At 35.8% G+C, this 26701-nt stretch overlaps 4 protein-coding genes across 6 annotated transcripts in view; 1 reads left to right on the forward strand and 3 right to left on the reverse strand.

Annotated features, from left to right (window-relative positions):
• The first annotated feature begins 1860 nt into the window (after positions 1–1860).
• On the forward strand, positions 1861–9857 carry LOC105446198 (transmembrane protein 163-like). Its single transcript, XM_030974558.1, has 8 exons — positions 1861–2325; positions 3098–3232; positions 3940–3983; positions 5760–5854; positions 6297–6399; positions 7174–7285; positions 7662–7803; positions 8884–9857. Exons 1-8 carry the CDS (start codon positions 2115–2117, stop codon positions 8966–8968), a joined length of 927 nt encoding a protein of 308 aa, XP_030830418.1. The 5' UTR covers positions 1861–2114; the 3' UTR covers positions 8969–9857.
• Positions 9858–10127: 270 nt separating this feature from the next.
• On the reverse strand, positions 10128–16407 carry LOC105446193 (uncharacterized serine-rich protein C215.13-like). 3 transcript variants are annotated; one of them, XM_011682687.2, is made up of 5 exons: positions 16234–16407; positions 13809–13967; positions 13060–13230; positions 12376–12560; positions 10128–11669 (listed from the first exon to the last, which is right to left on the reverse strand). In XM_011682687.2, the coding sequence occupies exons 2-5, from the start codon at positions 13828–13830 to the stop codon at positions 11514–11516; spliced, it is 534 nt and encodes a 177-aa protein (XP_011680989.2). In that variant the 5' UTR covers positions 13831–13967; positions 16234–16407; the 3' UTR covers positions 10128–11513. The 3 variants fall into 3 exon arrangements, with proteins under 3 accessions (XP_011680989.2, XP_030830420.1, XP_030830419.1); XM_030974560.1 differs by lacking the exon at positions 16234–16407 and adding an exon at positions 14485–14826; XM_030974559.1 differs by lacking the exons at positions 10128–11669; positions 12376–12560; positions 13060–13230; positions 13809–13967 and adding an exon at positions 14830–15799.
• Positions 16408–16839: 432 nt separating this feature from the next.
• On the reverse strand, positions 16840–21425 carry LOC115919916 (A disintegrin and metalloproteinase with thrombospondin motifs 13-like). The gene is made up of 8 exons (XM_030974561.1): positions 21189–21425; positions 20674–20791; positions 20131–20279; positions 19522–19645; positions 18936–19016; positions 18237–18504; positions 17540–17618; positions 16840–17163 (listed from the first exon to the last, which is right to left on the reverse strand). The coding sequence occupies exons 1-8, from the start codon at positions 21408–21410 to the stop codon at positions 17008–17010; spliced, it is 1197 nt and encodes a 398-aa protein (XP_030830421.1). The 5' UTR covers positions 21411–21425; the 3' UTR covers positions 16840–17007.
• Positions 21426–21631: 206 nt separating this feature from the next.
• The window catches only part of LOC115918346 (A disintegrin and metalloproteinase with thrombospondin motifs 6-like), a 45137-nt gene continuing 40067 nt past the window's right edge, over positions 21632–26701 (reverse strand). Inside the window, exons 7-12 of the mRNA XM_030974548.1 lie at positions 25781–25929; positions 24390–24545; positions 23903–24034; positions 22984–23137; positions 22425–22514; positions 21632–21652 (exon numbers count right to left, since the gene is read on the reverse strand). Of these exons, the coding sequence (XP_030830408.1) occupies positions 21632–21652; positions 22425–22514; positions 22984–23137; positions 23903–24034; positions 24390–24545; positions 25781–25929 (702 nt within the window). The remainder of the gene's footprint in view (positions 21653–22424; positions 22515–22983; positions 23138–23902; positions 24035–24389; positions 24546–25780; positions 25930–26701) is intronic.

Genomic DNA, 26701 nt, shown 5'->3' on the forward strand with positions numbered 1-26701 from the left:
TACGCAAAGACGCAGCGTTAAAAAGCAACGAGCTAAATGTTAAGCGCGAAGCGCAAAAGTAGCAATCTGCAATGCACTTCAGATAATCCTGGACAGTGTAAACGCAGATGAACGCTGTGACGAATTCGTGATGAGATCGGAGACAAGGAGAAAGATTTTCGGACATTAGTGTGACTTATAATATAGTTCACTAGTTGTTATGTTGTTTCCGTTCACTCTTTTCAAAATTCACGTCATTGTATCTTTATTTGTGTTTTTTCACTCATTTTATTTCCTGATATTTCCTAAAACATTTTTCATTTTTGGAGAAAGATTATTATGTCACAACTTATTTTTGTTTCATTGAAAATCCGCTGTAGGCCTACGTCACTGGCGTACTGGTGGGGAGGGGCTTGGGGCGCTAGCCCCCCCCCCCATAAAATCCAACCATGACTTATTTTTAATTTCATACAAGTGATTTATAAATAGTAATATACAATTCCTTTCCAGAAGCTATTGCGACGAGCACTGCCGGGAGATAACATGCTACCCACCACTCGGGCTGTTCATGCAAAGATTTGCGAACGAACGTTCCATACGTACATCATGTGGGGAAACTGAATTCAGACAAGGATGAATATGGAGAGCAGTGCAACGAATTGTCTTCTTTCTCTAATAATTTAGTGAAACGGCAAAGCTTAAGCGCGGGAGGGGGGGGGGCAACCGAATTTAGACTAGGATTAAGAGTTATAATAAAATGAAACGTCAAAGTACACGATACAACGAATCCTCTTCTTTTCCTATTAATTTAATGAAACGTGAAAGCTTCCGCGCTACGCGCGGGATGGGCGAAAATGATTTCAGACGTGGATTAAGAATCAATCAAATGAAACGCCAAAGCTTCCGCGCTACGCGCGGGAGGGGAAAACTCTCCCCTCCCTGCACCCAACCCCCTAGGTCTGTAAGTAGCTCTGTAAGTAGCTTGCAGTGATTCGCACGCTTTACGTGCTCACTACCGCTCCCTAGAATGAAATCCTGGCTACGCGCTTGGGGAGGGGGTGCAACCTGCCACACGCTTCTACCTCTTGGTTGCTTTGACCCACTGCCGACAATATTTTGGCACCTATCACCCCCCCCCCCCCCCCAAGCACGGATACAAATCGACACCCTTGTCAGGAGCTCTCGTAGCGCAGTTGAATATATACTTAATGTTGGATAGTTTCTGCGCTCTATAAATGTATTAATGTTAATATTATTATCGTATAAAGGAAATGCACTTGCGGTCTTTAATGACTCGAAAATGTTCATTTCAATTCACGTCAGATTACACAGTGTAAAGACGGATATTTAACCAATAATAGGTTATTCAGTGAACAATCATTTATTTTAATGGTTTAAAGTCCCCCCCCCCCCCTCGGTATGTTATCACTCAGTATGTTGGAGTCTGTTGGAGTCTGTTAATGTGAATGACAAAAGACATTCATAATTATGATACCATAGGGGTTAGCCGTGATGGCCGATTAGACATTTCTGATTTCGAAAATTCCTTCGTTTACAGTAACAGAATATCAGCTTTCTTACAAAGCCTACTCGTCTACCCAGTATAACTACTGTCCATTTGATTTCTGTTCAAATTCTTTTCCACTCATTCCTGTATTTTAGCAACTCATGTCTTACCCTTTATCGGTTTACATCCCTCTTCTCAGTAGCTTGTAACATCCACCTTTGAACTAACGCAATATCTTAAGAACTAATCAGTAGACGATAAGTAAAATAACTAATTAACCTTGATTTAAACAAATCCGTACCGTGTACGATCTAAGTAAACAGATAATGAAGGCGAGACGACACATTGCTTCTAACTTGAAAACGTCCATTCAGTGTTTCTGTGTCATGGATTTTACAATTGTTCAGTATGTGACCTTGTTTCAATAAGATTCAAACTCCTTTCGTAAAACGAAGGCAATTGTTTTCACTTTTTCTTCAAATAAACTTTTAGGCAAGTGTCATTGATCACATTCACGCTGAGATGTCGAAATGATTCGAGTTTGAGAAGAACTCAATGAAGTTTCGAAAAGGGAAACAAGATTGAATTATTTATTGTCGGGAGCGAAATACCAACAAATCTGGAGAAAATGGATAGGAATAGGATAAGTTTATCATCTGGTTCTGGTTCGAACGATGAGAAAAAGTTTGATTCAAACGGAAATTTAGAGCAAGCTATTTACGAAGTTGACGAGCGAACTCGGCTGATTGGTAAGAGTAGTAGTCTGGTAATTTCATATTCTGATGAGGATAGCAGATGTACTAGCATTGAACCAAACAAACAAGGAAATGACACGAATGGTAAGTTATATTCAAAATCTTGTAATTTTTTCTGCTTAGCTTCTCAGTTTTTGGAGTGTCATTAAGAACATCAAAAATATCGATTTCACGACTTTACCTTAAAAACTATCGCTAGCTATTAATAATACTACTACTATTGTACACTGTGGACCAATTACATATATATATTGTTAAGTTTCATTGTTTTACTATGTACAATGCAATCCCATGTACTTTATTTTATTTTGTTGGAAATGAAAGAAAAAAAATACTACAACTCTTCTCATACTACTACTACTACTACTACTACTACTACTACTACTACTACTACTACTAATACTAATACTACTGCTACTTCTACTACTACTACTACTACTACTACTACTACTACTACTACTACTACTACTACTACTATTACTACTACTACTTCTACTAGGCTACTACTACTACTACTACTACTACTACTACTACTACTACTACTACTACTACTACTACTACTACCACTACCGCTACTACTACTACTACTACTACTACTACTACTACTACTACTACTACTACCACTACACTTGTAACTGATGCGGTTTAAGATTTTACCAACCATAATATGTAATTTAGCAGGTCAGTTTCCATCCTCTGATTAGGACTATACCAAGCTAAGTTATCATTGGCACTGATTGGTCGAATGGATGAATACTTGGATGGTAGAAGCTATAGCACCTGCTCTAATTATTCACCCCAACCAATGATATATTTCCTCTTATACTTTTAAGTTTATTAAATATATCTTTTGTAGCTTCAACTGTAGATCAAGATGAGCCGAGTGTTGAGTTTGTACTATCACAACGAGATGCCCGCCTGTGGAGAATAGCCAGGATTTTGGGTTATATCTCAGCAGCTCTGCTCATCCTACTGGGTGCAGCATGCTTCAGTAAGTACATTGAGTCAATATGAGTGAATTAATATTATAATTATAACCAAGATTGTACAAGTGCAACATTCTAGCCATTATTCAAGTATGGAAGCAGACGAGAATTTTTTTTAAATAAATAAAACATAAGAAAAAGAAGAATAGGAAAAGATAAAGAAAATAAAAAGAAGAATAGGAAAAGATAAAAGAAAAGAAAAGGAAAACAAAAAGTAGAGGAGGAAGAGAAGAGAAAAATAAAGAAGAAGAAGAAGAAGTAGAAAGAAAAAAAGAAGTAGAAAAAAAGAAGAAGAAGAAGACGAAGGAAGAAAAAAGAAGAAGAAGAAGAAGAAGAAGAAGAAGAAGAAGAAGAAGAAGAAGAAGAAGTAGAAAAAAAAGTAGAAAAAAAAAGAAGAAGAAGACGAAGGAAGAAAAAAGAAGAAGAAGAAGAAGAAGAAGAAGAAAAAAGAAGAAGACGAAGGAAGAAAAAAAAAAAGAAGAAGAAGAAGAAGAAGAAGAAGATTAGAAGAATAGGATGAGAAAGAGGAAGATGAGGATAAGAAGAGAAAACTGCATATAATAATGAAGATGAAGCATATGTATGAAATTTGATTTAATATTTCTCGCAGAAATAAATGACTTTTCTTCTGCCAACACTGACCAAGTCTGTGCATTGCCAATCATCTTATGAGTGACTATTTTATTTGTTTTATCTTATTTCTGATATTCAGTTGAGTCTTCTAGATCAGAAAGTTCGTCACTTTTTGCGTTTGCTGTAAGTATCTATAGAGGATGAATATTTTCGAATTGCCGATGCTAATTTTAGGGTATGGGCCGGGGAATGTTCTTCCATATAATGTTTAAACATTTTATCAATTTCTTGCGATTTTCTGTGAAACTGTGGGCATACTGAGAAGAAGATGCCGCAAGATCCTCTGGAGACGAATTGATATTAAAACTACATGCATTTAAATAAAAGTTTCATTAAGTCTGAAAATGACGAGGGGCAGATGGGGCCTGGTAGGAATGACCTTTCAGTGAAGGAGTCAACTTGGCAGTATTTCCAGTATAGCCTAGGTATGGCTGCTGAAATCAGGGAGACAGCAACGACGCTATTTCTATCATTTGAGAAATGCCTTTCGTTAGATACAAGTGGTGGCATTACACAACATGTGACCATGAACGATAAGTGTCACTATAATCATCTTCAATTAAACAAATTTAACAGTGAATAAGAACGATAAGTGTCACTATAATCACCTTCAATTAAACAAATTTAACAGTGAATAAGGACGATAAATTGAAGTTATATGGAAAACGAGTTGTCAATGTCCACGGTACATGTATTTTGACTATAATGCCACCGGTATGGATCTTGAAGAGTTAATCAGTAACTTCAAAACTCCTGCTGCTTCCTTTCCCGTCCATCTAATCCAGATCTTCACTTGATTATAAATTTATGCAAGATCCTCTGAAGAAGAATTGATATTAAAACTACATGCATTTAAATAAAAGTTTCATTAAGTCTGAAAACGACGAGGGGGGTAGCGAAAAGGTATGTTAATCAGTTAATAATAGTTAGCTTGGTAGAACCATGTTAGTATAGCTGTGAGAATGTTCCATCATATCAATTGATTAATCAGATAATTTTATAAAAATAGATTTTCTTATAATAAATCTGAAGTCTATCCAAAGGTTAGTCGGTCGTGAACTGCGCAAAGTTTGAATTCCGGGATTTCCCCGACATGTCAATACACTTTTATCCAAGGCGGTCATGCCTATCAGATAACAATAATAGAATGGTGGGATTCATACGTAACATCATGGATGATAAGACGTGAGGAGCCTGTGTCTAGGTAAGATCAGGAGTCCAGGTTTCATTAAAAGAAATCAAAGGTCTAGTGTACACAATCGTGATAAGTCATTTGTATCAGCTAGAGCTACCCTTTTAATCAAGGGGGAGGGTGGGTCACCTTCATGTTGCAGGGATTTACATTTCTTATCGTCTATTATGAGTATGGGTTTTAATTCTTACAATAATAATAATAATAATTCCTTCAATAGCATAGGACCGTAAACCCTCATTATGCGCTTTACAAAGTGCAATTTATAATCTATGATAAAACTTATCAAACTGAAGATAAGTTTTAAAGGCTTTTATGAATACTACGATATCTGTATACACGGAGCATAGCGATACTGGGAGAGTGTTCCAAAGTTTGGGGCCTCCACATGCCAGTGCTTTGTCGCCATAGCAACAACGCGACTGACAACCAAAATGAAATTCAAGCGAACGCAATCCTAATAAAAAAATGCCTGTCAATCATTTTACTAGAAACTAATTAAATTCCCATTTTTGTTGATTGGTATCAACATGAAATATATTTGCTTGCACCTGCTTAAAACAACCAATCTTCCATTACATTTAATTTTACTTTTTTTTTGCAATTTTTGCTTTAGCAATTTGTTTCTCTCCTTTTCCTTCGAGTTAAAACTTAGATTCAAAACTTGCTATCCGAAAATCAACGGAATTCATTTTTCATCTTTGCAGTTCAGTTGTTTATTGGATTCTTCGGGAGCAATGGTCGTCATATGGAGATCGTTTTCCACAGTCTCTGTACGAAAATCAAGAATTCGAGAATTGCAGTAAGTAACTCGAACCTCAATTTCGTTAATCTATTCGATATATTTATAAAACTTTTTGCATTTCTGACGCGATTTCATTGTTTTAAATCGTATTTTTTAAAATATGCTTATTCAGCTTTTAATTTATGCATGCTTCTATCCCTTATCTCTATGGATGGGATCCACTTTGAATACTGCATAGTCGCTGCTATGACAGACAAGCCTCTGATATATTTTTAAATTGTCATGAGAAAAGTTTGTTCAAAATTTATAGAGAAAATCATTAAACAGGTCTATTTGCAGGCAATTAAGTAGAATCGAATTATGAACTAAAAAAATGGGACACCATTTGAGAACTGAGCCATCTCATCGCCTCAATGAAAGGGGGCGCTAGACCAGTAACATGACCATGCGCACTGACAAAATGATTACCCTACCAAAATCCTTTCACCCTTTCATTCAGATCACAGGTATTAATTGGCTGTTTGTTTTGGTTAGCTGCTATGTTCATCTTGATACGAGCTATGTTATATCTTTACAACCTTGATGAACAAGATGAAAAAGAGGTAGGTATGATAAACTTACTGTGAATAATTCCATCAAGAATCTTATCTCTCTGACTGTTAAAGATTATCATAATATAAGGCCAGTAATATCATCATTTGAGCAGCAGCGAACCAATTTTATTTGCCTATTTTTATTGTTCGCGATTGCTCAATATCAATTTTTAGAAAAGATTTTATTATACCATTGCCACCATCACCATTATTACTTCTATTACTACGATTACTTCAACTCCTGCTGCTGTTGCTACTACTACTACTACTACTACTACTACTACTACTACTACCACCACCACTACTACTACTACTACTGCTACTACTACTACTACTACTACTACTACTACCACTACTACTACTATTACTACTACTACTACTACTACTACTACTACTACTACTACTACTACTACTACTACTACTACTACTACTACTACTACTACTACTACCACTACCAACACTACTACCACTACTACGACTTCTACTTCTAGTATTCTACTACTACTACTACTCCTGCTACTACTACTACTACTACTACTACTACTACTACTACTACTACTACGACTACGACTACGACTTCTACTTCTAGCATTCTACTACTACTACTACCACTACTACTATCACTAATACATGTTTTGTTATTGTACTGTTGCCGTTCCCACTCTCTCGTTATCTATCCATCGAATCGTATAAATAACCTATCTATCAATTGATCTATTTACATATCTACTCTTAGCACACACTCTCTGTCTATTTATCTATCTATCTCTTCTCCTCATGCAGAGTGAGATAATCTACATTCTACTGGGTATTGGGTGTGGATTACAGTTCTTTTTCTTCCTCACCAAAACACCCATCGCAGTGGTGCTCAAGAGCTCGGCTCTCATTGCTGATGGTAAGTTAGTTCACAGGAAAGTATCCAGCGGAATATAATCAAAGAGGCCTTTTCTGAGAAAAATGATCAACATTGCTTATTGGTAGCGATGTACGTTTAAAGCAGCAGCTGTAGTTTTATCAAACTTAATTTAAGTGCTGGTATCAGTAGAGAATTAAAATAATCACATGCAATCGGAAAAATGCGAATGGGCTCACCAAATGGGCTTACCAAATGGCCTTTTTTAGTTCATGGAATTCGCTTCCCCTATTTAGTTACTTATGAGTATATATATAGCCTGGCCAGAATGGCATCATGATTTATTGATTAGATCTTCGAAAAGTTTTACGACCCGACTGAAATGCAGTTTGGTTTGTGTGTTTTGGTTTTCATTTAGGAGTGAATTCTTTAGCTGCATGTATCTTGGCCATCACTGGTATCGTCGTCTCCGTCCTAGGCGAGTCATCAGAGACACTGGCTATCATTGACGACTTGGTTGGCGTCATCGTAAGCTTCTTCATCGCTAGCTACGGAACATAGTAAGTATTTAAAAGGCAGGGAGTGGGGGATGTTTCAACCTCTTTGAGTCCTCCCTTATCAAACACATTCTATTTGAGCAATTAAAACGTACCGGATTCTGTGGTAACTTGTTTAGAATCACTTTTATCTATATTTTCCATGATTTGATGTGTTAGGTATAGGAGAATAAAGCTTGTAACTCAAATTTATAATCGCCAGGATCTAACAAAATTAATTTGTCAATTTCTAAAAGTTTTCCATTTATGGTACATTGTGCGTATGGAAAACAATCAACGGTACATCCTGGCCAGTGGGAGAAAGCTTGCCTGCTTTTGTATAAAACTGTTGCTTGGCAAATGCATTAACATTTTAAGGTTCTTTTAAAATTGTTTGCCAAATAAACGTAAAATAACACCCGAAACTGCGTTTTGTGAACAAATGTTAAAGGTAATACAAAGTTTTGGTATGGGGTCATAAATATGGTTTAAATTAACATATTGGAAGCATAATTATGCGAGTTTACAATATTCAATGATTGTTGTCGCGGTTGAAATCGAGTCTAAAGACAGTGATCATGATAAACTCTTTATGTTGTATAGCTCCCTCTCAAGACTGATATTACTTTATATATCAGATCTGCACATTGTGAGATTTTCATGGTCGCAGCTACCATGGAATGGCCTTAGGCGCTATTTGAAATATTTGAAATTTACCGGGAGCACCGATAAATTCTGATTCTTCAATTTCTCGAAAGCAGAAGTGTGTTGGGTGCTAAATTTTCTAGTGCTTATAATACATCCATAGCCCCAATGGACGTATTATAAGCACTAGAATTTTGATATATTTGGATATATTTGATATATTTGAATGCCCCATCCAAATATATCAGAATTTTAAAGAATTGCTATCCATCCAATTTTCGGAATTTCCAGAAACATTACATTACCTTTAAAGAGAACCAATAAACATATTGGTGTTTATTTTGTTGCTGATGTTGTCTCGCTTACATGAACCTGACAGACATTGAAACATTCCAATCAAACGGTCGGTTGTAACAAGTTCTACATTCATGGTTTATCTTGTTTATTTTCCCATTGTAGCCTCTTAACCATAGTTTGGATGGACCCGTTTGCATCAAATGTATTCCATATCCCACAAGCCCCTTGTGCCAGCCGATCAGCATGACGTCACAGCTTTCCCGAAACATCGTGACGTCAGAATAATGGACATACATTTTGCAATGAGTACATTTGGCAGTGTATGAGAGGATATGAGGAATTCATTCAACATTCGTAGTACTACTGATGATATAGTCAGACTATACATTTATCATGAGCCAGCTTGGACGGGCTTGGACGACAGAGTTTCGGTGATGCAAGCTTGGGATGTTGCCATGCCGACATCACTATCGGAAGAGTGTTTGGACAGAGGATGACATCATGTTCAAGAGTATTACATTATTTTAGTCATTCTCCGGCCTGGCTCTGCATGGTGCCTTATTGCTCCAAACTGAACTAACGTGACTATGCTACTTCAGATGGTCACGTGTTACTAACGAGGCATAATTTATAAAATGAGGACATGTTTCTTTCCTTGTGTTTATCCATTCTAGAATTTTTCCTTTTCCTTTTAAAAACTGATCGTGATTTCGTGGAAGACAATATGAAATGCTTGTAACTCGTATTTAGGCTGATCTTGACCACGTTCTATAAGACCCCTCTCATTTCTCATTCCCAGCAAGTTGGAATGATGAATACAATTTGAACTATGAGAAATTGTAAGGCTACTGTGTGGCTTTTGGAAGCTACCGGCTACTGACTAAGAATTTACGTCATTATTAAAATCTAAAGTAAAGTCTTGTTATGTCAAAACAATTGATACAGAAAAAAAAACTAACGGCACATAGAGGTTCGAAATCGGCAAAAATAAAACTTTAATTGTTTTGAAAGCAAGTAACATCAAACAATAAATATATATTCAAGAAAACTGACATCTGAAAATAAATAACTAACATAAATCGACATGATATATACATCTTGGTAAAATGATATGCCCTATGAGCCCAGACTTTGCATTGAAGGCAATTCTTTTCATGGTTTTACTTATGTGCAGTAAATACGTTTTTTTCCTTCATGATTCTGCTGTTAAAATCTGTATATACACGCATTGTCACGAGATTCATTATGAGATTTGTTCTTCTTAAATAATTTAAGTGTTCTTTGTACATTGAGAATCATCGAGCGTTTGTATATTTTTACAATTTTTAATATTGTATTTTATGTATTTAAAAAAAAATTGTTTGTCCAATGTGAACGATTCAGCCGTTGACCACTAATCATAATTGTATTATACCATGAATAAATAAGATAAGAGATTTGTGACAAAGGATTGTCATGAAGTCTAGTGTAGAATGTAATTATAGGACCATCATGACCACACATTTTCAGAAAACAATATTAACTAAATAACTGAAACAAATAAATGCTATAGAGATAAATATAATTGAGGTATTATGGGCAAGAAATATTATCCAATAATGATATAATAGATTACGATGACATAAATATATACCGTCCCTTGACGCGAAGCCTCACATTCTATGGTTCCACATTTATTTTGATTAATTTGATTATTTCTTGAAATAGTGGACAGCGACATTGCATTTCTTAAAAGCCCAATGAATAATAATAATTTTAAAATATGCTCCAATACTTAGATATCTTAATACCTGCCAAGAAAGCAAGGGCATGAATCTCTTTTTTTCTTTTACTTTATTTATTAAAACAAAATAATCAAACTCACATACACTTTTGTTTACCGTTGATGTCCAAACGTATCTTAACTTCTTTCAGAAAATTATACCGCAACTATTTTTTCCCCTTTCATCTTTCCCCTTTTCGTTTCTATACTCCAAAAGGCAATTGTAACAATTTCATCAATATTTTTTCCAAATAGTTTTTTTTTAATACAAAATATCAATATTAAAATCAATATCTACATTATAGATATAAAGGGCATGAATTATGGCATTTACATTGAATGTTTTTCCATTAAAATATGTAAAATATGATAAAATATGGCAAGATTTGGTATTTACATATAATGGACCTCGTGGCAGATTAGTCCTGCATTTTAAAATTGACAAGAAAACAAGTGTTTGCAATATGGGCAAAACATTACAAGGAATTGAATCATCAAAATCCTATCCACAAAAAGAGGAATATGATGTTTGTGATGCATGATGTTATTCAATATCGGAATAACGTTCGTGATACATGAATGAGTAAAACATCGTGACGTTACCACGCTCTTCCTTATCAATAACATTGCTTAACCAAAGGGTACGCAATGACAACATAGCAATAAAAAGTAATTACAACAATTAGTACTTTTGGAATTGTGTAACGAGAAAAACAAAACATAAGAAAGCCCCACATTAGAAGTATGTTCATTATCTGATCCGAACATTTATGGTCATTGCAGCAGAATAATTTTGTCCAACGAAATGATAATTCAATCATACCGAACCGAAACCAATTTTCCAAAATATTTCGTCATAGTCAGATCAATTAGCTTAGTTTGCTTTTTTAGCAAGCCAATTCCAAAATCCAAGTTCCAACAATGTCCAAATTAAAAATTGGGTACACAATAACATTCTAATGTAGGGCTTTCTATCAAATAGTTTTCTAGAGAATGAATACATTTTTGGCATATTGACAAAAATTCATTTTTATTTAATATACACGATGAGTTTGAACCCAGCAAGTTGTACATTATCATCTGAAGTGAATCGAATTAACCCATCGTATCCCGAGAGACGTATGCTGTACTTAGAAGATGATGTACCACATCGAGTTAGCTTGTCATTGGTTAATAGATCTATCATCTGGACAAGGGGTAAAATGGAGAGATGAAAGAAAAAATAAATATTTCAGAAATACTGTACATGGATGGGAAGAAGTGAGGTTTTAAAGATAAGGATGTGCATAGATTTGGCTGAAGCAAGTGTTTCCGTAATTAAATAAAATTAATGAATAAATATAAAAAAAAATACGTTGTATTCAAGTCCAAGAACAAGACCAGAGGGTCTCAGACCAAGATTAAGACCACAAGTCTCGATATCAACAACACTGATAAATAAAATGTAGACCGACAGAAGAGAATGGGAGATGGAGAGAGAGAGAAAGAGAGAGAGAGAGAGAGAGAGAGAAAGAGAGATAAAGAAAGAGAGAGAGAGGTGAAAAAAGAAGGGAGTATATAGATAAACATGTTGCATTTCATATGTTTCTTCAAAAGCATTTCATTTCTATTATTCTATGTTGATACACATATAGAGCAGGTGTGGAGCAAAATTTCTAAGTTTTCTTATCATTTTCATTTACTTATGCTTACATTTATGCTTCTAGCCTTTTACTTTGTAAGAATTAATTAAATAAATCAGACTGACTATGGCGTAGATACTTTTAAACACCCTGTTCAAAATAACCTGCTGACTAATGATGTTCAATCATTTTGTGAACAATCATAAACAAAAATAAGGACATAATTATTCCTAAACTAACAAATAGATCTGTAGGATATTGAATACTCACCTCTAGTTTATCGTGCTTACACCTTGGTTCCTTTCCTTGAAGTTTGAATACTTTAACTCTAAAAGTAATCTTCTTACTAGGATCTCCTACAAACCTATAGGTACAGTTCATATTGCTTGGATACTTAGAAGGCCACTCTGGACTCGTGACTATTGTCTTTCTGTCTGTTATCAGTTTATCACAATCTGGAGAATAAATGTGAAAAGAGAACAGATATTCAAAGGTGTTACGTCTTAATACGAATAATCATACTTTTATTTTTCTCTTTGGAGCATGGTAATACTACCGCGAGTCTCTTGTGATACAGCAATCACACCGCCAAACCCATTCCACACAGACCGACTCATAGCCATACGATGTAATGTTTTGTTCGGACTGTTCTCGGTCTGATGTCGGTCTCGCCGTTGTACAGATGTAATATTGCGTTATTGATTAGTCTTCAAAATTAACTTATTTCATTCCATTATACTTGCTGCCAAGTCATTAGCATATGATGCTTCATTTTATACTATCGAAATAAATATAGTGCAAACATGCAGTACATTATAGACAAGGCAAGAACGTCATATAAATATCACTTTTAATTTTACTGCATTATTTCATATATCTACGATGTATACAAAATAAGCAAAAATAGTCACACATCTGCCTTTACTGTAACTGATGACTGATCATTAAACTTACCATTTTTATGTCGGCTTTTCCGTAAATGATAGAGAAGTTGATAGCCATGCCCTTGTTTGTGTGTTTTATGTTCAATCGCTATAACATTACTCTCTGTTTCCATAGTAACCTGGTATTGTTTCCCGCATAACCTCCGCCTCGATTCTCCTATTCTGATTTCTAATGATTCACCTACAAAATGAGGAAGAGATATGGTAGATATAGATAGGATACAAATTGATTAAACAAAGAATGTACACTATTCAGTTGTTATAACCAAATGATATGTAAAACATAATTACCATAAAATTAATGCCGATCACAACTATGGAATTTTATGAAATTTTGTTCCAAATACTAAGAAGTAGACTGAATCCGGACTTTGTAATAACAGAAAATAAAGCCATACTTTACCTGTAAGTCCGTTGTAAATAATATCATTTATTGCCAATAAAACATATGGAAAGAAGAATCAGTATAATACTGATCCCAACTCTTGAAAAGTACTTTGAATGCATATGCATTCAAAGTACTTTTCAAGAGTTGGGTTGTTCAGGAAAATAGTTTTTCTTCATAAAGTGATATGGGAATCCACTACCAAAGTTACATATAAAATTAGATATTGCTAATATGTTCAGTAACTAATTTGTACTTTTGGAGACAAGGGTCGGTGGTGGGGGGGGGGGGGGGAGAGAAAGAGAGAGAGAGAGAGCGAGAGAGAGAGAGAGGAGGGGGGGGGGGTGGGTTGGGGGTTGGGGAGAGAGACTTACCTGCATCACAGTCTATATACATCTGTTTTATAGTGAAGATGATATCTTTATGAATAGGAGCTACGATGACAGCAGTACACGAATCTCCACCTGTTGGTCTGTTGATCTGATCGATGTAACCATTTTTTCTTCTCGTCAAACCGTTACAGGTGATATCAACTACAATAGAAATGAATATTAATGAAATAATTAGAAAAGATGGATACAACTTATGCATATTGAATTTACTTATACATTTGTAATTTCAAAGTTGTATATTCTATTCTTTAAAATAATATCGGAATAGTTCAGAATTGACAACTATAACATTTTGTGTACAATACAAGGATATATCGTTTAAAAAACTAATATTAAAAGAGGTCTTTTTATGCGAAATGTTTTCTGTTGCAATGGGTGATTATCTATTCAATGATTATCTATTCAACAACTTAAAAAGGATGGACCTTCTTTTTTAAAGGGGAGGTTTGGGATGATTTCGTCTTCGTAGAATATGTTAGCGCCCTCTATAACCATGGAGAAGTACAAGGGCAACTGTACCACGAAATGTATATGAGAAATCCCGGGGAGAAATCTTGATTGACATTTTATCAAACACATTTATATCTCTGGGATGGAGAAGTTGGCTATTTCTTAATTTACATTACACACTAAATCATAAAACGGTTGATATACATACGTGTATAGAGACGAAGTAGAGCCATGATGCATGAAGTGGGGTGTGAGGTAGATGTAGATCATGCATTCATTTCTATCACGTCTTATACAAGCACAATGATCAGATGTCTCTAGGCAAGCAATATGGTCTACAAACTATCATGCATGCAGCAATATAAAAACAGGCAATTTTCATCTCAAGAATCGTCTCCGATATGCTGATTTCCTGGCAAGGCAAGGCAAGGCTCACGCACAAGTATAAAATAGAATGTTTGTAGTGCTATTTAAAAGGTGATTATCACATAATTATGTTTCTTTGGATGATGTATTTGTCTCGTAATCAACCAAGGCAGAAAGTGATAGAAACTGGATCAAACCGGTTCAAACTTGTAGAACATCAACATACATTGTCTATTCCATAAGAGTCAGAGAAAGTGTGATTAAAATGGTCCATGCAATAGCGAGGTTGATTCGCGAAGAGAGATAAAACTCATTCCCATGCAATGATACTGATGACGATGATGATAGTTGCATTATCAGTGATGACGACAACACATGATTTGTTTCTAGATTCGAATGCAGTACTGATTCATCAAACTCTACTGCATTTTCATTTTCATCGCCATCTGAGGAATACAGGAATACTGATTCATCAACTACCATTTCATTACCATTGTAATCTTCATCTAATGATAACAGAGCAGTTAGTAATGTCGACGACGACGACGACGGTAACGATGATGAAGATGGCGACGATGAGGGTAATGACGGTGATGTCGCTAACGCCAACGGCATTGTTGATGGCATCGATGGCGAAGTAGAAGATAAAGGAACTGTAATATGCGGTGACGTTGAATTTGATACAGATGTGGATGAACTATGGGTCCTAATAGAAAGTGTCTTTAAATCGGATGTTGCTACAGTCGGAGATGAAGTAGTAACTGGTTTAGATGTGATATTAATGGACACGGGGGACGCTGAACTCGTGGATGAAACACGGCTAGAAATCTCATACACATCCGTAATCGCCATGTTCGTTGGAACTTCGCTGGGAAGCGATGAATGATATGTTTTCTCCAATTGTTCTGAAGTTTGGATAGCAACATTTTGAGAAGAAGTGTCAATATCACTTACATCCGAAAGAGAATCAGATCTAAATGAATCATTATCTATGTCATACGATTCATCAGTTGTCTTAGTTGAGCTTTGCGCTGTATAATGGTGAATCGTCGTCATGATCACATTGTCATATGACGTAGGACTCGAAGTCGATGCTGACGAGGGGGTCGAGTGATTCGGATCCATCGAAGAGCTGGTAGTAGGTGTTACCATGGTTACTGGATTGCAATAAAGGAAGCCAATCAAGCAGGTTTGTTAGACAAGGGCAGCATGCAGTTAGTACAAAATACCAAACAAAGGCATGTCACAATACTTATTTTTAAAACGGTGCATTATCAACTGACTCGAAACTCTGCAATTGCAATTTTTATGAAATACCTAATAATACCTGTATTGGATTAAAAACTATTTTATTCCTTCCAAAGAAGATAGCCGATCATGAGATCTGGGTATGGAATTTTGTTTGAATTTTTGTGAAAAATATATTTCATGGTCATTAAAAGAACTTCAAATCGATGTCATTACTTGTTAATGCACATGCAAGAGTCTTAATTCAGAGTTAGTCGTGTGTGAATGTTGTTGTAGATAGTTGCAGCGTGCATTGGTATTTAAAGGACAATTACATGCAAGTTGTATAGCAGCGTGCACATACCATTTTCACCATCAGTAGGTCTAGGGCAGGGTGCCTCGACACACTGTTCTTCGGTGGCAGGTCTGAGGTTCGGATCACATAAGTCAGGCACTGGCTCCCCTGTTGTATTTAGAAGGCACGCTATGGCTCGCTTTCTCCTCCCTACATTACATGTAGCTGAACACTACAAGGGTAAAACCATATCAATATATATATATATATATATATATATATATATATATATATATATATATATATATATGCCTCATTTAACACTTTATATTTTATTGCTTTCATTCGTTTTTTTATAATATAAAAAGTAATAACGGTGTTTCACTACTTTATACATATCCACAGCTAATCATGAATTCTTGGTTTTTGCGAAACAGGGGAGTATGGCTAAGGGGTGGCATGTGCCCCTTGAAGAAAAAAAATCTAGCAAAGGTGAAGAACACATTAAGTAAAGAAAATTGCCCCCGATTGAAATTTATTTGGGCAGTGATTTTCGACTAAAAAAAAAGGCACATGAAAAGAAATTGGTTACCTTTTCTTTCTTTTTGTTGTTGCTTGTCACAGATTCAAATTTTAATTGTGCCCCCCCCCCACCTAAAAACAAATCCTGGATTCGCTACTGTCAATATTGGGACTATCACATAAAACCTCACAAATAAAGTCATCTTATATACGACACTTCCACGGAAGGTTCTATTTCAGATAAAATTGATAAGATTTAGTTTTGCTCGGACCAAAATTTAGCAGTATAAAAATCAGCTAAAAGGTAAATGTTGGAATCAATCAATTAATTTTGATGACTTGACATACTAGACTCCATTGTCCCACGACCCAGACCGGTACGGGGCAAGGCTGGCTTTGACAGCTACGGCGCTCTGATGGCCTCTTGGTGGAGTCGCAGAATAAATCACTCACTTCACCTGCCTCACCTCCTATGTTCTGAATAGATACAGAAAAAAAGGTTCCTTGTGTAAATCATACATTTGGAATTAAATCATTGATTCTTCGTGAACATGCACCATCTATCAATGTTATCAGTTACAAATTACGAATACTTCTAATTTATAAGAAAATGGTCTTCCGTTTCGTTGTTGGTCAAAAGGTAGTTCATTCATATTTTGAAATAATTATATACAATGTTCAATTTCTCTAAGGGGGGCGGGGGTATCCACATGCAATCTCGTTGGTCATTGCATCTCAATGATAGTTACTCTACTTGCAAACTTATTCATTTCAATTGATATGAATTTTTCACATGGATAAATATGATCCTTGAACTAATGAACATTCTTGATGAGTTGATGTGAAATGTTACCTCTGTACAGAAGACACGTCTGATCTTGATTCCTCCACCACACGTCACTGTACATCCACTCAACATCTCATGCTGCCAACTATAAACAACCAAAATAATAACGGATCAATAAATATGTTGAAATATAAAAGAATAGTATTTCAGTTTTAACTTAGATAAAAAGAAAGAAATTTCTTCTTGAAGGTTGTACCGTGTGCTTTTACAAAGTGCCATATTACAAAATGTAGCTTTAATTTCATGTATATTGTGGAAACCAAAATCGGCTTAAAGTCAAATAAAGTCGGGTTCTAAAAACCTGTCATTTTTGGGGGCCAATATGGGGCTTCTATTGAGTTAAAATACAATCCATGTGTCATGGCATGTATCTAGATTGAAAAGCCTACAAACATTCCATCTTCTTAAACATTCTTAAATGCCCTTTGATATATATAAACTGAGGAGTAAGACTATTATCTTTCAAATATGAACAAATGCGTGCTCCTTTACTATCCCGTCAAGTAAAACCACTTTTCATATTAAGAAACAGTCATATCACAAAACGGATTAAAATAACATGCATGCCTTATCTACAAACAACATATTGATGAAAAAGTGTTGACTTCATCATCTACTGTATTCAATTCAATGTATAAAAGATTAATGGCTGCAAAAATAGTTTGTCAATTTAAAAAAAGTTTATGAAAATTGTTTGACTTACTAATATCTGACAGGCTCCGTGACGGGAGCATAGAACTCCCAGGTGATATCTGGTTTAACCCTACTCCCAAGATATCTAGGATTGTGTAGCAAGATCACAGATACATCTAGGACTGCTGTGGTAGGCCCAGAGAGAACCCAGATATGTTCTTTATTATGGAAGGCATCAGCTAGATACTTGATGATCATACCGCTATGACTGTAACGCTGGCTGAGAGGAGGAATGAACATCTGACCGCGGAATACTATCTCACCGTCAGCTTCCACGGCTGGGAAATAAATGAAAAAAGGCAATAGATGGTCATTTTAAATATAAAGGTGCTCTATGTCACTTACAGAATGATGTTCTGGAATGTACAGCATAGAAAAACAATTGAGGTAATATTTAATCAGGGGCATATCTTGGATTGTCCAAAAGATGAGGAGGTTTCTAACTCTGAAAGGAATATGAGCTTCAGAAGCTACCGAGTGGGTAGGATGGGAATTATTTTCAACATGATCTTGAATTAATTATTTGATTCTCAAAAGGAATGGGACTTCAGCCCATTCGCCTTTCGGATGCGCCCATAATTTTCTACCCTAATTGGAAGGATGAAACAAAATACAAGAAACGTGGATTGAAAAGTGGGCGTTCTACCTCTCTTTGATATCTCCCCTATGTAAATTATATTTAAACTGAAGAAGAAATTAAGATACTTACACATATGAGTATAACGTAGATTCTGGTTCGTTATCTTGATAGCAGTCGAGTTCACAGGAATTTGAAGGAATGTTTTGAAATCTGTAATGAAGTGGAAAAAAAGGTCTTAGCTTTCATATTACAAAGAATTTACATTAAAAATATACGTTCTAATAGAATATGAATTTGACGAAATTGTTTCTCAAAATTAAAATATTCGAACACAAAACATGATTTTTAATAACAAAATTTTGTTTTATTCAACGCACGTACCGAAATTATTCAGCTGAAAGTCTTATATCTCCTAAATTTGTCAAGTTTTTTAAAATTTTTGATTGTAATAGAATAAACTATTTAAAAAACATTTGTTTAGTGTCAGGCATAATTTTACGTTTAGCATGACACCCGGCGACACCGACGAGATACAATTAGATTATGCAGAATGACCAATATTTTACTATTACTGTTATTTGCTTTGGAGTCGGTTCAGTTTTGTGACTGAGGAATAAACATTCACTTGGTGTAAACATTGCAAGAGTTCTTGACCAAAAGGGGTAATATATTAACCGACTGAAAGATGTAATTAAATATAACTTGTATAACCTACCATGCACGGCTCCACCGTTCCTGATTCTTCCTACGTGTCTCTTACACGTCCTCCCTGAACCATCACATCGACCACATACATCCTTGATACGTCCAGAACCCGTAACACCATCACAACCAAACTCCTACAAACGAGAAGAGGGAGAGGGGGAGGGGGAGGGTAAAATAAGTCACTCACATTTCAATGATGTCTTTGATGAGTAAAGTAAGACAGCAAACTGATACGAAAGGGAAAATGTGATGTTGACAGCATTTCGACAAGAAAATTGCTCTACTAAAATGATCATGATTTTTGTTGTCTATATGGTACCATTTACTTTAGCTCATCTTGAGTGTCAAATTGCCTACATTAAAACACTTTATAAGATTTTTTAAAGAGTCTTATCAAATTTAATAATCACTTCGAAACTATACGTACAAAATATATATAAGCGAGGTTTGATCATTGATGGTTTAAAAGGATGTTAAATTTAGTTTGAAGAAAAAGGTATTCAAATGTTTTAAAAAATAGCTCGTCTATCTTCCCTTTACTGCATCTGGATCTAAAATGGGTTTTTTTTTTAAAAGCTCTCGAAATATTTAATGTTCTATGAATAGCAAATTTTCCTACCTTACAGAGTCCGTCCACACATGCTTTTGTAAGAGCTTGTTCTCCTGTTTCATCATGCCAGCACCGTGTACCGTCTGCATACTTCCCTGGTTCACGGAGAGCATAGAAGTTTGCATTCGATATGCATTGGAGCTTGCAAACGTTGTTGCCTAAGTGAGGGAAAATTATACACATTGTCATCATTTTTATGCTTTTGAAGGGTTCTATATGTGTCCCTCAATTGCTATTATAACGTTAAAGAATGCAATAAAAAGATTATGACTAGTACTAAGGTCTGTGATTTAAATTGTTGATCCGGAGCATAAGTTAGAATAATTTCATGGATTCTTTACCTATCGCACATTATTTTATGTCCTGCTTACTTAGAAAATTAGCACGTGCCTTATACCTCTCAGGGATACAAACGTTAATAAAACAAGAGATAAAAATAATTTCTTTTGTAGTTTGGATCCTACCTAAGAGGGAACATTGGTAGAAGATGGTTGGAAGGGATAGGGAGGGGGGCCTTGCCTGAGTAGCTACGCCACTCAATGTTATGTTTACCTTTAATGATTGAAGATAAGAAGGCCCTCCATGTATAGTACTGATTGTTGAACTGAACGCCGTTTGTTGCAGAACATTGCTCGTTCTTATAATTGTCCAACGTTACATTGTGACATGGCTGAAACCGATACAAAAAAACAATAATTACAATGTTTTTATATTGTGATATAGTTAGCAAATTCAAAGACATTGACAACATGAATTATCGGATAGTTTAGTGTTAAACATAAAAGAAAACATGTCCTTCGCAATAAAGGGGTGTGTATTTGCACCAGTCAGTATTGGAATTCAAATGTCAGTTTCAAAATTTCAAAATAAAAATTATTACGACATTATTTAAATAGTCATAGTCAGCAAAAAAATAAAAACAATAATCTGAATTGGAGCATATTTTGAAATCGAAGTTAAAACCGATTTATCTGTAATAAATAATCTCGGGCACATTTGATGCAAAGTCATACATTCTGAAAATCAATCAATTTCTATTTCTATTTTTGTATTGTGATTAATCTTACCATCATATTACAAAGCTGAACCTCCCGTCCTTGTCCTTCGCATGCTAGCCCTCCATACACAGGGGTTGGGTCGTTACATTTCCTCTTCCTAACTCGAACCCCTGTCCCACAAGACCTCGAGCATTGACTGAACTCAGCTTCCCAGTCCGACCATCCACCGTCCACTGGTCCAGGTAGACCATCACTGGTCGAGACACACTCACCGCTTATACACCACTGCATGGTAGAGAGGGAAAGAATGCGGGTTGAATTATAATTACAATCAAAGGATTAACGAAAATACAAAAGTAATCATAATCATAATAATTCATATTTTCCCGATTCGGATTCAATGATTTACTCTTCCAACAGCCATAATACAAATAAGCACAAACAAAAGTTATAGTTTTATAAATATAATTTTATCGTCAGATGTGCTGTTTAGATCAATATCTTTTTCTTATCTACTGTATTCGTAAATCGACCTATAAGAGTCAACCTTTCATGAAACATTGTGATTGGCTGGTAAATGACATAAATAATAACGAAACCTTATTTGGACCGCAGGCAAATAGTTTCATGATCGTAGTTTCGTAGTTTCGTAGAAAATTGAACGATTAATGCTAAACATAGATTTATATTTTTGTAATTTTCCACACGCAACACTACTATTTTCAGAGTTGAAATGTTCTAAACCAGTTAATTGCCATGTACAGTATTACGCATGTATTTCTTGTTAAGTATGTAATGTTTTAATCATGTAAAAGTTATCATTTTCTTATACTCCCTCCCCCTTTCTTTTTCTCCTCCGCCATACCAGTCCTTTTGTATTCATTATTTCACTGTGAATTGTGCTGTATATTGTATGCATGTGTGTTGATCCGTTGCGTCGTGCTATTCATCAGGGGGGTATATGATCTTACTGTTTCGTGCCCCACTGGTGACTGGGGTGGCGCAGCGGTTCGACGCCGGTGCCAAGAGTTGCATTATTATCTATAGTAGTTTATTATTAGTAAGTGCAATTTTACCTTGTAATAATTAATTCTGTAATCCATTGCGCAATTTAGTTTTTAGCTACGAAGCATGGAATTAATGAACACTTATTGTTTACATGTTTGATTTGATTTGAATAGACCATTTATCTATCTATCTATCTATCTATGATCGAATGCATTCATGAATTGACCAATGATGTTTTATCTTTAATAAATCATTGATTCTGATTGGCTGATTAATAAAATGGATAAAATGTGATACCTTATTAGGTGCGCACGTAGTTCCTTCCATGATCATGATCCCAGAATAATGACAGAAACCTCCTTCTTGACAACCTAGACTACCACACACCTATTGGATGTAATAAACATCTAATAATGTTAACACATTGATATGACAGAGAGGCACATCGTGGAAGCATACAGTAATAAACATTACAAACAACTACAACTATTATGAAAAACTACGTAAATATTTAAGGCAAAAAGACAATTACACAGTACTGCAGTTTATAGATTGAATCGTTTCGAGATCAGAGTGAGAGTATATCAATGTATCAATATTTATGTGAGCGAAAGTGGAGCATGTTAAAAAAAAGAACAGAAACAAAGCATTTTTTAGAAATTTGCAATCACATCTTTCAATCAATTCTTTCTTCAAATACTTGTCTTTTTGAGAAGTCATAAAAATTCGCTTTCATCAATTACTGATATGTTTTTCAATTTTCTCAAAGTAATAATCGTTTTATATTGTTTTTCTTGAATGATAGAAGGACAGTTTTTATCTTTTATTTTCAGGCAATATTTAGTTTGAATCTTACAGATTGGGAGCAGACGGCTGAGCTAGCTCCGTAGGCTAACTGACACTGGGCCCTCAAGGTGTACCGTCTACCCGGAAGATCATTCACAACTAACAAGTCTACTTCCGGGTCATCAATACTAGGTGCGTCATTCAGGCAAGAAGATAACCGATTACTGTTGGAGAGAAAATATAAAAACGAATCATCAAGGAGGAGAGGGAGAGGGGGCTTGTATGTCCTAACTCTAGAAAGAAAGTTATTTGATTTTTTTTTTAGGGGGGGGGGGGGGGCTTAGACTACACAATTAATCATTAATCAAAGCTTTTTAGATTACCATGTTTGGCAAAATCAGTTAAGATTAACAAAAAAAGTGACTTGTTATGTTACTATCGGCTACAGCCGGAGCAATAACGCGATACTTTGTGTAAAGCGCAGTAGAGTATATCCATATAGTAGCTGCGTCATATAAATGGACGTATTATTACCCCGGCCCCCCCACTCAGAGGTCGGAATGACCGCATGCGTGTTGCCAAAATGTCCGGTAAAGGGGTACTTTTCGTGCGACAAAGTCCGGCCCGAGAATTGTAAAAAAAGGGGTGTATTTGACTTTTCACCCGGAGATTTCTTTAAAAAGGGGGTGTTTTTCATTTTTTCTCTCATCTCTTTGGACTCCAGAGAAATAATTCCGAATTTAAGGGGGTACATTGAGCATTTTTCCTGATTTAGGGGGGTCTCCAAGGCAGGAAAAGCCCGCAAAAAGCCCGCGAAAGGGGGGTTCGGAAATGTTAGCAGTCCTCAGATAGGGGGTGCTTTCAAAAAGAGGGTACGAGCATATGCGTACCCTAAATAACACTGAGTGGGGGGGCCGGGATTATTACTAACTTTACACGTTACAGGAGGAGAAGGATAAGGAAGCAATATCATTCTGGATAACACTTACGTGAGAAAGATTTTAATCTGTTGTGCACTACAGACAGACCACTTGAATGACTCTACGCCGACAGGCCTGGCTGAAGACATGACATGATGTCCGTTATTACACCCATAGTCAGGGTCATGGTGAAGGTTTAAACTATTTTAGGAAGAAAGAAAGAGTACGAATGAAATATAATGAAAACTTGCTGGAAGAATTGATGGAAATAAGTCTAGATATTATGACAACATTCCGTCATCTCGACTTCATATACAAAGCATTATCTAACTTGTTGTTTTTTCTCCAAATTTATAAGTAGATAATGGTTAAAATGGTTATTTAAGAATTATATACAATATCTACTTGTTATCCCGACGTTTGAATAGACTCTTGTTAACATTAATCGATGCAATATGGTTTCAAAATATAAAATCAAGATATTTGAGACACGAGATGCCCATGGTTATTGCCTGTATACTTCAGGTTTCTTCGAACAAATTTAGAAAAGACTTACTTGTGCCCTGTTTCATGAGCTATAACCGACCCAGTAGTGAGTCCATCATCTTGATTCACTGAACATTGTAATGAGCGTTGACATGTAGTCCCGATGTATGCTCTTCCAAGAAGGTTTGTATCACGGTAGGTTCCAGATAGCTTAAATAGGTCTTTTCTGCAGAGAAAAAAAATAATATATCACACTTATAGATTGACGAGGAATGATATCTTTGTATACATCTATCATTCACTAGCCATGCACATGTCATTATTGAGGTTAAACAATGCACGTGTTTATTCATTCGGCATTCAAGTCAATTAAACAATTAGAAACATAAAACATTAATATTTATTTTATTATAACAATGAAACCATTGACTTCCCGTATTATCAAATACCGTTTGTAAGGAATCACGGATATACAATTTGTGACACTATGTTGAATCGCTTTCTCGTCATTTTTTGGATAAGACTGTAATATGTAAAAGACTGATAATTTAAATCAATTAAAATCAATTCTTCACGTATCAATATAATTTTTTTAACATTGTTGTTGGAGTAAACATGTTCATAACAGAGCAGTATATAACAAATATCTTGTAGTTGAATTTGAATTGGGTGCTCCTAAATATGAAATATTTTGTTTACATCGCGGGCGGACCCCCGCGTTCATTATCCACAGGTGTTAAACATGGACATAATATTATTGTTCATTATCTCCATGTCCCTATATTTAAACCGTAGAATATGGATTATATTTGTGATATTCGACAGATTCCCATGATAAGTCCACATCTACTGACGAAAGCTGGAAATCATGACGTCACCACATACGGGTACTGGAGTGTATCATGACGTCACAATTAACCGACTTTTATGGGGCTAGAGTAGAAACAGTGACGATATCATTTTTTGTTGATCCGTGTGTTTAGCAGATGTAAGTTGGTGTTGATATGTATACACATTGACGTCATATTCATGGAAAACGTGATATGACTGTTTTCACTGTTAGAATGTAATTATAAGGGCTCAATCTCGGATCGAAAGATAGAAAGACTAACAGACCACACAACCAATTAAGCAAATAATTTATACAACAAAGATTCAGCCAATCAATCCCAATAAATGCAGATATTGAATAATTATCATTTCAAATCAAAAGCAGAAATATTAATACATTAATGAAATCAATCAATACATCAGTCAAAATACAGTCAGTCTATTAATTGACCTACCACCGGTAATCAGCTAGCGATCAACCAAACAGTCGATTTGCCAAACAACAATTACTGTTTAATTCGCACTAAATCAATTCACCAATCCGCAATAATGATCCTACATACATTAAAAAACAACCTACCATGCAGTCAATCAATCAATCAATCATCAATTCTTATTATTATATTTTACCTTGTAATGAGCGTAGCGATGTCCCAATGTTCAGGATGAGCATCATGGATTGGATTAAAGCCAGCTTGCCAGCGACAAAACTCTTCCAATAACTGAGGTCCGTTTGCCTGAACATTTAGACTGATATTATGACCTGTGATAGACTGCACCTGTAATATGAATGTAATTACACCTGTTATTGTGTTCTTATAGACTGGGATGTATTGTTGAGAACCAGAAGGGTGTTAACTTATATGCTTTTACCAACAGCCTTCTGACTCTCAACAGACGGTTGGTTCGTTTGATTTATCTCCATGACATTACCCACAAATTAAAATATACATGGTTGATTATTATGAGTACGGTACATCCAGAGTATTCATAGTAATTTCCCCCTAGACAGGGAGGTATCACCTCCCAGCTCTGGACCCCGGCCCCCCCCCCACTCAGTGTTATTTAGGGTACGCATATGCGTGTTCCAACCGACCCCCCCCCCCCCTTTTCAGCAAAAGTCCGGTGTGTACAGTCAATACGGCTCGAACTTTTTCTTTTGTATACGAGCTTTTTTCAGCACCCCCCCCCTTTTTCAGCAAAAGTCCGGTGTGTAAAGTCAATACGGGTCGACCTTTTTCTTTTGTTACGAAAAGGACATTTTGGCAACACGCATGGGGTCCGTCCGTTCTCGGAGTGGGGGGGGGGGGGGGGGGCGGGCTCTGGACAAGGAAAAGTTACATACAACACGAATTTATTCTGAGTCGGAGTACGTTAATCAGAGCAGTTTCAGGGTTCTAGGGCAGGGGCGGGGGAGCACGAGTCTGAAACATTTTCAGGTTCTTTAGAGGGTCTTAAATCATTCGAGGCACAAATCAAATGGGGTGGAGGGGGAGGGAGGGGTTCTATTTATATTCGATGAAGACATGCAAGATAAGATTTAGCCCCCCC

This window comes from Strongylocentrotus purpuratus, unplaced genomic scaffold (genome assembly GCF_000002235.5).
Source record: "Strongylocentrotus purpuratus isolate Spur 01 unplaced genomic scaffold, Spur_5.0 spur5_scaffold_7, whole genome shotgun sequence".
Lineage (NCBI taxonomy): Eukaryota > Metazoa > Echinodermata > Echinoidea > Camarodonta > Strongylocentrotidae > Strongylocentrotus > Strongylocentrotus purpuratus.